At 32.8% G+C, this 12,411-nt stretch overlaps 1 protein-coding gene and 1 pseudogene across 1 annotated transcript; one reads left to right on the top strand and one right to left on the bottom strand.

The window, feature by feature from the left end:
- On the top strand, positions 879-3,219 carry LOC107621280. Its single transcript, XM_016323314.1, has 3 exons — positions 879-949; positions 2,292-2,529; positions 2,638-3,219. The coding sequence occupies exons 1-3, from the start codon at positions 879-881 to the stop codon at positions 3,217-3,219; spliced, it is 891 nt and encodes a 296-aa protein (XP_016178800.1).
- Positions 3,895-7,667, bottom strand: LOC107622049 (annotated as a pseudogene).

The following is a 12,411-nucleotide window of genomic DNA, read 5'->3' as shown; positions in this document are numbered from 1 at the left end:
AATGGCGCCCAAACATGCACTTAAACTATTAACTGTTCCACTAGCAATAAACGGGATATGGTAAGATATGAGTTTAATCAGAAGAATCAAGAACGGCATAAACAACCCTATTCATAAGTACTTAATCTGATTCAATCCAGTCAAATAAAATTGTTAATCCAATCTACTATTAAAAAAAAATACATTAAAAATGAATGTTGAACCAAGAATCTTTTATTCATATGAAAAACTAGTAACACTTTTATTTATATAAAAATCAAATCTATTTAAAGATATATAAATACTAAATATGTTTAGTGATATATAAATATTAAATTTGTTTATATAAAAATATTTTCTATTCTCTAACATTTCAGAAGATGTCAAACAGCATTTGAATACTTATAATCTGAATTTGAATGCTGGAAAGAGTTCGGATTGGTCGTAAGATGCGGTATTTTCTAGACTCTACTCAATTAGGAATGGGTACAGTTGGCTAGCCAAAAGAAAGTTTGACTAGAATGAGCATCTATTTTTAATATATAAAAGTAGGTACCACATTACTTCTAAGTTATTTCTCTTCTTCTACTAACGTCATGTCAACACTATTGCTTACTTGACAAAATTTTAGAATCCACCACTCAAATCTTGCCAAATCAACTTTTATTTTCAAATAAAAAAAACACAAAAAACAACTAAAAAACACAATAAAAACCAACAACTTAACTTTTTTCAAATCAATCCTTATTTCTAAAACAACAAAAACACAAATTAACATTTACCCAAAAAAAACTCTGAAAACCCCTCTTGGCACCTCTCTGTACCAAGATCCTATTTCCTCCATACTCTTCCGGTCCCATGAGTCATTGTTTTTTCCTCAAAACAAATTGTCCATCACGATGTCCATCTCCAGCGGAGCTGCATTGCATAAATTGCAGAAACCAGGGCAAACTCCATTCCTTCTGTTGCGGTTTTCCTATCAGAGCTCGATTCTGGGTCTCAAACTAACGTTACCATTCGGCGCTGCCAACGTAGGAAATTCGTCCCAGGTATCTTCCTAAAGATTTTTAACTTTGCCGTTTACTCTTTTCATTCTGTTGTTCAATATCATTTTTAATAGCCCTATTTATTTGTTATAAATAATAACATTTTAATTGTGAACTCATTGCAAGTAGCACAGGTTTATGTATTCCTCCTTTTTAAACGGTTCTCTCCAACAGTCACAACCAAAATTAGGTTTACCCACATTACTTCTAAATTATTTCTCTTCTTCTACTAACGCCATATCAGCACCATCGCTTACTTGACAAAATTTTAGAATCCACCACTCAAATCTATCTATCTATCTATTTATAAAAGCTGATACTAATTTTTTCCACAATGAGTTTAAGCCATATTTTCTTTGCTAATGATGCAACATCAACAATTCTAATGACGACTTGGCAAAAGATGAAAATCAACCGATCACTATTTAGTAAAATGTTTTAAAAAAATTAAAACAAAAAACTCTTATCTATTATTATTCAAGTACTAATTAAATGAAATAAACATACATTAAAAGTATCATAATAATTATTATTATAAAAAATTTCAGTTATAAATATTCAAATTCTACAACTTATACATATTAAGACTCCTACTACTCTTCATTTCTTAATCTCTCATACTAATTGTCAAAAATTTTTTAAATTTAATTTAACATTTTTATAATATATAAAAGCTGATACTAACTTTCTCCACAATGAGTTTAAGCCATTTTTTCTTTGCTAATGATGCCACATCAGCAATTCTAATGACTTGGCAAAAGATGAAAATCAACCAATCACTATTTAGTAAAATGTTTTAAAAAAATTAAAACAAAAAGCTCTTATCTATTATTATTCAATTGAAACATCAAGTACTAATTAAATGCAATAAACATACATTAAAAGTGTCATAATAATAATTATTATAAAAAATTTCAGTTACAAATATTCAAATTCTACAACTTATACATATTAAGACTTTTACTACTCTTTATTTCTTAATCTCTCATACTAATTGTCAAAATTTTCTTAAATTTAATTTAACATTTTTATATGTTTTTCATTCTCATTCATTCATTTTTTTAATTATTTACAAACAAAAAAAAACGCAAAAAAAGACAGTGTAGCAATTAATGCAAATCGAAAAAAAAATGAAAATGCAGTTTTATATAACTCTAATATAAATAATCTGTCTTTTTTAAAAAAAATAAATTCAAAATCTATTTATAATATGTTCTCTAAAATATTTTTAATATAACATTTATTAAAATTTATTTATAATATAAGTAATCTACCTCTCCGCGCATTGCGCGGGTCTCAATCTAGTGATAATTGGTTGTCGGTATGGCGACTGCATATTCCTGAGAAGTACAAGTTCTTGATTTGGCTCAATTTTCATAATGTTCTTCCTACGGCAGAGTTTCGTTTGGGTCGTGGCTTAGCTTTATCTAGCACCTGTCATCGGTGTCAGAATGGTTCTGAATTCATTCTTCATTGTCTTCGGGAGTGCCCTAGTGCCAAGGAGGTCTGGAACCTTTTAGGCCTGTATTCAAATAATTCAGATTTACGTGATTGGCTCTACAGAAGTGCAAGGAGTGGAGATGTTTTTCTTTTCTTTTCGACCATCTGGTAGATTTGGAGAAGTAGAAATGATGACTTATTTAATATAGATGACTCTTGGAGTGCTAGTAAAGTGGTGAGTTTGATTCGTAGTTCAGTAAAGAAGCTCCACACTATTTTTGCTATGCATCAATCTTTGTCTCCTCCTTCGCTTTGTTTGCATTGGGTTCCACCTCCATTTCATTCTATTAAATTGAATTGTGATGCTAGTTGTTTTGTTCCTTTTGACTATGCTGGTTTTGGTTGTATCATTCGCAATTCTGATGGATGTTGGTTGAAAGGTTGCACTGGAAAAGTCGAAGTGTGCAGTGTTCTTTTTGCTGAATTGTATGCAATTTGGAGAGGTTTACTTCTTGCTTGGGATAGTGGATTTCGTGAGATTATTTGTGAAACAGACTGTTTAAAAGTTCTTTTCTTGGTAAACCAAAGAATGCTTGATAAGGATATTCTAGAATGGGATTTGGCAAAGCATATACAGGAGGTTATGAGTTGGAATTGGAGAGTCTCTATTCTTTTAATTCAGAGGAATGCAAATAGTGTTGCAGATTGTATGGCTAAAGCAGCTACTTCTGGCGCGGACATTCCTAATAGCTAATGCAACATTTCAATTTAGGCAAAAAAAAAAAATATAATATGGAAATAAAATATGATATTTTTAAGAAGAATGAAGGAGATGTTGAATCTAACAATGAAAATCACATATATCATGATACACATTTTATAATGGTGGATAAAATTCAGAAACTTCCCTTAAACCGAGCCTAAAATCTAGGGTGATTCATACTAACTAATTGACATACCATAAAACTTCCAAAAACATATACTTACTTAAAGCCTCTTCTCATTAGATGGAGTGGACTACATGAATCAAAAAATACCATTGTGTTGTATCTTAGGATGCGACAAAGGTTTACATGAGCTATGGCAAGATTAATACAATCCTACATGGATCTAAAGGCGTCCTTACGTGGCCATGCACCTTCGGCTGGGCATTTGGCTTCTGATTTAAGGTAAAAGAGAATAGCAAGGAAGACTTCCTGAATTTGGCCTTTCTTGATCCCACATTTTGGAGGATCAAAAAATGTTTCGTATGGTTAGAAAGGTATACTTTTGTCTCTCTTTAGGTAGGCCTTTCACACCACTAAACGAAGTTCCTTTATCTAAATGTATTTTAGAAGTATAAGAACTTCGGCATCATTCTGCAGAATGTTGGGAGATACTAAGATCGGCATTTCAACTAAAGAGAATCACAGATGAAGAGACTTGCCCCTTTGGGTTCTTAATCAATGTGTTTAATCACTATAATATATGCAATTAGAATGACAATATTTGGGGTAAATAAAATCTTTGTCCTGTTTCACATGATCACATCATTGCCTTGCATTGTTCCTTTACAATTGTTCGCAAGAGACTAAACATGAATGATCCGGAATTTACAATTGTTCAAAAGAGACTAAAGATGAATGATCTGGAATTATACTCAGTAAGCATCAAAAATTCCGCTCGGGTAATGATTTCTCAGCTGGAAGTTGTAGTAAAGATTCGAGAACCTACGTGGAAATAGTGGAAGAAAAAGTTCTCATAACTCCAATAATAATAATAATAATAATAATAATAAACAGGGAAACCTTCAACAAAACATACCAGCTTGATCTGCACTTTAATTGATGCGATTGACTGATTGTACTCATCTATTTGCCTGAAATAAATAAGCCATGTCCTTTTTAATCACTCTTTTAATGAGGACTTGGTAAGTGACCAAGTATTCCAACTTACAAGCCAGAGTAATTCTATACACTCATCAATTATCAGCTGCGACCTTTCAGTCTAACCACGTACAAAAATCATGCAAGATAGAAAGAAAAGGCACACAAAACTTGTCATAAGTAAATTCCCTCAGCATACTTGAAATAAGAACTGCACTTAAATCTTGAGTATGATCATCTACAACACCTCCAAGCCATAGTACTAATGTCAATGTCTAAGGAAAATCAAGTAGTTCTGGTGGTCATTGATGCAGACGATGTTCAGCACAGAAAATATGAGGATCTTGGGCTACAATTTTACTAAAGATTTTGTTCCAATCCATTGTCCTTTAAACCACTCCATTTAAGTAAGGCATATATTGTTGCTTAAAAATTTCAAAAGCAAATCCGGAAAGGCATAATAAGGCAGATTGATCTTGATGTTTTAGCTATACAAAATATGTTAAGTGAAAATATCTTACTTAGCTATTGTTTCTTCCCTTTTCTGTATGTAGTTCAAACCTGCAGACCAAGTAAATTCAACATGGAATCCCAACCCTACATCCACAAAAATATGTTGCGTATTGGGCCTGCAAAGTTTCATCAACATTTAACATAGATTAAAAATGGGAATTTCACCAGATTACAGAGAGAACATGAAGATCTATATTTATTGGTGAAAAAGTGAAAAGATAAAGGAGTGGACTATGTGGGGAGAGGTCTCTTAGAGCAACTCCAATGCAGTTCCTTTTAGAGTTTCAAATCTGACGTGTACATGAAGTGAAATGGTTCGAAATTTCACTTTACATTGAAGATAATTGATGAAATGAAACCGGTCTCACTTTAGAGAGACGGTTTCACTTTGCTGGAGAAACAATTAATTTTGCCACTTCATATAAAGTTTTAGATTAATTAAAACCAAACATTCGAGTGAAAAATTCTCATATTTAGTCTCAAGTCGGACAAATGCTAATGTGACATTTTGTGGAATCCAAAATGAAATTAAAATAAAACCAACTTAGAAATGCTCTTAGTTTGCAAGGTTGTAGGTTCACGAAAGATATAGATAAAACAGATATGAAAGTTGAAGCATGTAGCATATATCTTTGATGAAAATATGGTGATGAGTAATGACTCAAATGTAGATACATATATCTTTATAACACATAGCATATGCTTCATAATAAGGATTGATGATAAAACAGATGTATGCCAAGAACAAAGTCAAAAGAAATAAAGAAAATATGTAATTTAAAGAATCGAAAAATGCAATTGGTCACCAACTCTGAGAAAAGAAAAACAGCAGTGAAATAAAGTGAAAATATGATATGATCACGACTTACACTTCTGCTTGCAAGTACACCTCGGATCCAAGATTGACCAGAGTTCTTAGACTGGTAACACTATTCTTCTCTAGGTTTTCAATGTTTCTTCGCAAATCAGCACTGAGAACAAAAATTCAAGTGAATCCCTTTATAACACAAGGAACTTCATAGAGAGCAACATTGAATTCATAGATGGTATGTAATATAACAAGTTTCACATGAATATATATAAATAATTAGATACATAAATATTCTTTTTCTCTTTTGAAATTCCTAGAATTATGTAGTATGTAATAATAATGAACAAGATAGTTTAAAGAGGCAGTCTTGGGATGCAAATTGCAAACTAATCCCGAAATCAGCTTATTGGCATGACATGATCCACTTGATAGGGGGATTTGATGTAACCATGGATTTTACAAGACATGGATGATAAAAATATATGGTCGTCACCAGAATACATAAAACTGAAAAAGGATACAAAATTTTCTGTTGTTCAAAGACCTTGTCCCTGCAAAAAGGAGAACAAAGGAAATAGGTAAGAAAAACTGTGGAAACACATGCAACAGACAAGAAACACTCAAACTTATGGATGCACATGTAAACCGCATCGGCGCATCTAACAATCCATTTCAAGGAAATTACAGACTTAATCCTAAATCATATAGTAGCACAATACCTAAACAATGCCATGTCAACAAGAATGAAACTATGTAACTCTTTTGATTTCAAACTCATAATAAATCCAATGGCATCATATATATCCTACTAGAGCTTACCCTAATTGCAGAAAACCAACATTATTATTCAATAAGGTATACATACACATCTATTTGAACCAGAAAACAAACAAAATCAACAAATATAAGACAAATACCGCTCATCGATAGCGCGTTGAAGATCAGGTTTCAAGCGACGATCAACGAATTCTTCTTATCTTTGAACCTCCTGTTGGGTAAAGAGTTCCATATGGTGAGTCCTCCTCCCTCCAACTAACTTACCAAAAGGATGATGACAAAAAATAAATAATCAGGAACATTTGGATATGCATACATACATACATACATAAATGCATAGAGCAATGCAAACACAAGAATGAATAAACAAATAAATTCAGAGAAAAGAGTAACATGTTAAATGTGAATGATTTAATAAAGGGGTCTATGTTGATTGTATTGTCCAAGACATAGAGAAAAATGTAATAATAAGACTTGAGAGTTTTCTTCAAATATTCACAATTCTAAATTCTGACTAAGCTCCAAATTTATTACAACAGTTTATCAAAGGAAAGCAAGCAGCTTCAAGGGAATAGCCTATAAAGATGCAGCAAATCCTTTTACACAGGCACATATTACAAGTTTTTAGGCATTTGAAACGCATGTCCAAGATCCAAAAAGGAACAAACATAAATCAAGAACTGCAACCAGTCACATGCAAGCCACTTATTTCATTGTGTTTAATGAAGATGGAGAAGTGAACCTAAATTGCAAGCGAAACAGAAGCAAATAACACTAATCTCTAACAAACTATTAGTTCCTAGCTATTCATATTTGACAGAAGAGTAAACTTCCAGAATTTAAACAGAAGAAAAATCAGAAGCCAGATGCCCAGACGAAGAAGAAGCAGCAGAAGCCAGTTGAACCAGCAGAAGCAGAAGCCAGAAGAAGAATCAGTAGCAGAAGCAGAAGCCAGAAGAAGCAACCGAAGAGAAGAAGAAACCAGAACAGAGGAACACTGGAACAGAGACGATGAACAGAGGTGAGGAAATCGGTGAAACGACGGGGAGGCGACCGAGGAACGTCAGCGGCGAGCAACCTCCGGCATGGCAGCGCAGAGCATGAACGAGGATGATGGTGGTGTTGAGGAGTCGCCCAAAGATTAGGGTTTCACTTGCGTCATATTTTTTTTTGGAATAAGATTGGAAGCCACAATTTTTTTTATCAAAGATACACACCCGAACTTGCAAATTCTTATACGAGTACGAAAAGATTATACTATTTAAATGTCTTAAAGTTCAGTATACAAGCGATTAGGGCTTATAACTATTACAAGTTCATTAACGCCTAATCTATTAAAATGCGCTGCAATTTGTACGTCACTTCCACACGCTATATAAAGATTCCGTGTTTGTATAACTACCAAATTTAAAAGATTTGTTTCCTTCTTTGTTTTCCTTCTTTCCAAATTTCATCGTTCTTTCATCGTTCTTCTTCTTGCGCGTCTTCTCCTGATTTTTCGATCGTTCTTTTCCTCTCCTTTCTCATTGGTTTGTTCTTCGTCATTGACGTTAGTTCTTCTTTCTGTAACTCCAGCTTCGTTTTCTTTTCGATTTTCTGGTTTCTAAAATCAAAGTTTGAACTCGTTTTAAAGATAATGGATGATTCAACCTCAGATTGTCAGCTGAATCAGGGCGAAGTGGATTATGAATTTGAATCTAACGAAGTTCCTTAGATTTGATTTACATACGATTACTCTGAATTTTGTTGCGGTAATTTGTATAGCATTGTGTAGCTGAATAATTCGTGAACATTGACTGTGAAACTTCCCCGTGAACATAAATCTGTGGATTGAATGTAATGTATTAGTTTTGATTGATTATCTGGAATTTATAGCAGATGCTCGGGTGTAGATCAAAACTTTTTTGGGTGTATTTTTTCGGGAGTGTGGGTGTATTTACAGTTTATGGCTTTTTTTTGTTATTTTAGTTGAGTTGTTGTCGTTCGGGTGTATTATATCAGACATGATTGGGTGTGTTTTTAGTTTTTGTCATGGTGTATTCTGCAGCCTGTGTATTTACAGCTTATGGCTTTTATTGTCATTTTAGTTGAGTTGGTGCCGTTCGGGTGTATTATATTAGCAATAATTGGGTGTATTTATAGTTTTTGACATGGTGTATTCTGCAGCATCTCTCTGTTGTTGATGACCAGTTTGTTCCGAAGGTTAGAATTACCTTTACCACCCTTGAAGATGCTGAAAAATTTTACAGGAACTACGCCAAGGCTGCAGGTTTTTCTACAAGAGTTCGGAGCACAAATAGGAAGGAAAACGAGATTAAGAATCAATTGATTACATGTAGCAGAGAGGGAAAATGAAACTCTCATATCAAAGACTCATTTGATAGGAATTGGAATGATTTTCTGCTAAATTTTGGTCTTGTGGACAACAAGTGACTTTCAGGTAGTGTTGGGTTAAAATCTGCAGCAGAGGTGTAAATTTAATTTTTATCGGGTGTATTTATAGTCTGTGTTTGGGTGTATTATGCAGATCTCTATGCAGACTGTCATATATGGGTTCCAATCTATCTGGATCACCACTTCTGGGCAGGGATGAGAAGCACACAAAGGAGCGAGAGCATGCATTCATTTTTTAACAAGTTTATTACCCGGAACAGCTCGCTTATTCAATTTGTCAAACAATAATATAATTACCCTAAATCCTAAAATTCAATGATTTGGGTATAGTAGGTTGGGTGGTTTAGGGTTTAGGGTTTATGTTTTAGGGTTTAGGGTTTAGCGTTTTAGGGTTTTAGGGTTTAAGGTTTAGGGTTTTATGGTTTTAGGTTTTAGGGTTTAGGGTTTCATTTTTAGGGTTTAGGGTTTATGATTTAGGGGTTTAGGGTTTAGGGTTTAGGATTTAGGTTCTTAGGGTTTTGAGTGTATAATCAACATTCTTTGGGTGTAAAATGCCAGGTTATGGGTGTATATTTGGTTTGATGTTTTCCTTCATATTATAGTACCTGAAAAAAAAAATTTACTTATAATTGGATCAAATATATTTACACCATATGTTCAATTTCTTACAAGAGTATATAACAGTTACATTAATCAGTGACAATATCATTAGAATCTATCTGACAAAATGGACTCAATAACAATGAGGATGGCCTGGACAGTCTTATTGCATCACTTCTCCTCGCTCATATTTCTGAATTTCTCACTCAACAGATGGGTTGCACACTTTAGGTCCTTGATTTGCTGTAAACAAAGCAAAATTAGAGTTAGATATATTTCTATTATGAAAAACTGATTTGATCGAAAACATATATTTGTTCTTACATTTTTTTCAGCTTGGTTTTTGCCTTCCATTTTTACTGCAATGAAAAATACACCCATAGATATCAGTCAGATACACCCATAGATCAACCACATACACGCAAACCGATTTTATAAGTATTTAATGAGATCAGTTCAAAATGATGTTCAATTGACTCAAACAACGATAAATATACAAGCTCAAGCAATATTACAATGTCAAGCAATATACACCCAAGGACAAGCAGTATTAGAACATTTGCAACAGTTGACTATATTAAATTATATGAGTTCAGAAATATACACCCAACAAATTATGCCATATACACCCAACAATCAACCATATACACCCAACACATTACTTCATATACACCTAACAAATTACTCAATATACACACAAAAATCAGTTAGAAGAAGAACTAGAACAAGAAGAACAGTAAAAGCTATGAACGGTAAAAACTTAGATGAGGTACATACACCCAAACCGATTTCATAAGTATTTAATTAGATCAGTTCAAAATTATGTTCAATTCACTGAAACATGGATAAATATACAAGCTCTAGCAATATTACAATGTCAAGCAATATACACCCAAGGACAAGCAATATTAAAACAGTTGCAACAGTTGATTATATTACATGATATGGGTTCAGGAATATAAACCCAACAAATTACGCCGTATACACCCAACACATTACGCCATATACACCCAACAATCAACCATATACACCCATACAAATTACTCCATATACACCCAATAAATTAAGCAATATACAGCGAAAAATCAGTTACGAGAAGAACTAGAACAAGAAGAACAGTAAAACCTAGAACCACTTTGAAGAACAGTAAAACCTAGAGGAACTTACAAGAAGAGTAAAATCTAGAATAAGAAGAATAGTAAAAACAGTGATATGAGATTTAGAACAAGAAGATCAATAAAACCTAGAAGAACATAGAAGAACAGTAAAACCTAGTTCTTCGATTTCGAAATTAGAAACAGAAATGTGGAAAATGTACAAGATGAGTAAAACAATAACGTACCTTGAATAATATTTTGTTGATGGTTTCTGCTATTATTCGCGACGAGTTCAAATGTCTCTTCGGTTTGGAATGTTGCTCGAAACTTGAGGATTTGTGTTATCTTTGAAGGAGAAGAGGAAGAGTGAGCCATAACGAGCGGTTTTTTCGAAGTGTAATCGTTTGAGGGACGCGCGTGGAATTGACGCTCCATTTAAAGGGAGGGAGTGCGCGTGGATTAAACCTGGGTTGGGCCAACTTGTAAGGATTGTATGCGTTATTTGCATGTATGTGTAGCGGGGCCCTAAAAAATTTTATGTCATTTAAATTATAATTTATTAATTAATTAAGTTATATTTAATTTTACTAGTTTCAAATCTTTGGTACGAATGTTTTAAGGTGAAAACTCAGGTGAAGTCGGCTTCACGTGAAGTTGATATTTGAGAACTGTTAGATGAAAATTTAGTCAAATCAATCAAATCATCTAACGGCTCACAAGTACCAACTTCACATAAAGCCAACTCTATCTGAGTTTCCATCATGTTTTAAATTAAATTAAACTCTAATCATAATATAGTGATAGAAGGGAATTAGGGATTATGAAAATGTAACATGCTAATAAATTACCATACATGTTGAATTTTATTTTAGGCTGAAAAAAGACTCGTCAAATTTAAAACCTAAATCATAATTTTAAAATCCTAAATCTTAAACACTAAATCCCAAACGTTAAAACATAATTTCAAAATCATAAATAGTAAATCTTAAATTTTAGACTATTAAATTTAGATCAAAATGAATCTGCCCTGTATAGCATTTGATGACAAGAAATGAATCTGTCCAGAATAAGGACCCTATTATTAGGCTTTCTAAAATTCAATCAATATTACTTATCAAACAGACAAACACGTAAAGAAAACGGAAAGTGATATTTCCTTTTTGGCTGCATAGCCCTCACAATCAAAACTGAATTAAGCACAAATTTTGTACCAGGTGCATGCAGACATCACAAAGAGGAAAATCCAGTCTCAGAAGGAAAATTTTACAAGCTACTGCCTACTAATAATGCAAGTACATATTTGAACAACTCAAATACCCCACTTTCAACCAAAGCATTTATATTACTCTGATATATAATCTAACCATAAAATATTATAATGACATATCAAATCAATTTTAATTTTCAATATTATAACGCTAGGGGCCAGCAATTTTGGTATTTTGTAACCATCAATTAGTCATCAATTAGTGTTTTTAATGGTGTGAGATTACATCTAATGGTGGGAGATCACTCACTTTTGTTTTGATGGTTAAGTGCTGGCCATAAAACACAAAAGTTGCTGGTCTCCTAGACTTTTCTATTTTTTATCGTTATTAAACGATGTAAATTACGTCAATAAATTATAGTTCAAATCACATAGTCTCCTCGTACTCACACAAGAGGTTGTAGGTTTAAATCTTTCTATCTTTCGTTAATTTTTGTGAACAATATAAACAATGGACTGTAAAATTAACTCAATAAAAAATTATTTATAGGACTTGAATCTAATAATTCTTAATTAGAGTATAATATTTATCATTTTTACCAATGATAGGAAGGATGAATTAATATATATTTGTGCGAAAATATTTAGCAACCAAAATAAATTAGTTAATAACAGTTTAAAC

This window comes from Arachis ipaensis, chromosome B10 (genome assembly GCF_000816755.2).
Source record: "Arachis ipaensis cultivar K30076 chromosome B10, Araip1.1, whole genome shotgun sequence".
In the NCBI taxonomy this organism is placed as follows: Eukaryota; Viridiplantae; Streptophyta; class Magnoliopsida; order Fabales; family Fabaceae; genus Arachis; species Arachis ipaensis.
The sequence above is the reverse complement of the archived record's forward strand: the minus strand, read 5'-3'. Positions and strand labels throughout refer to the sequence as shown.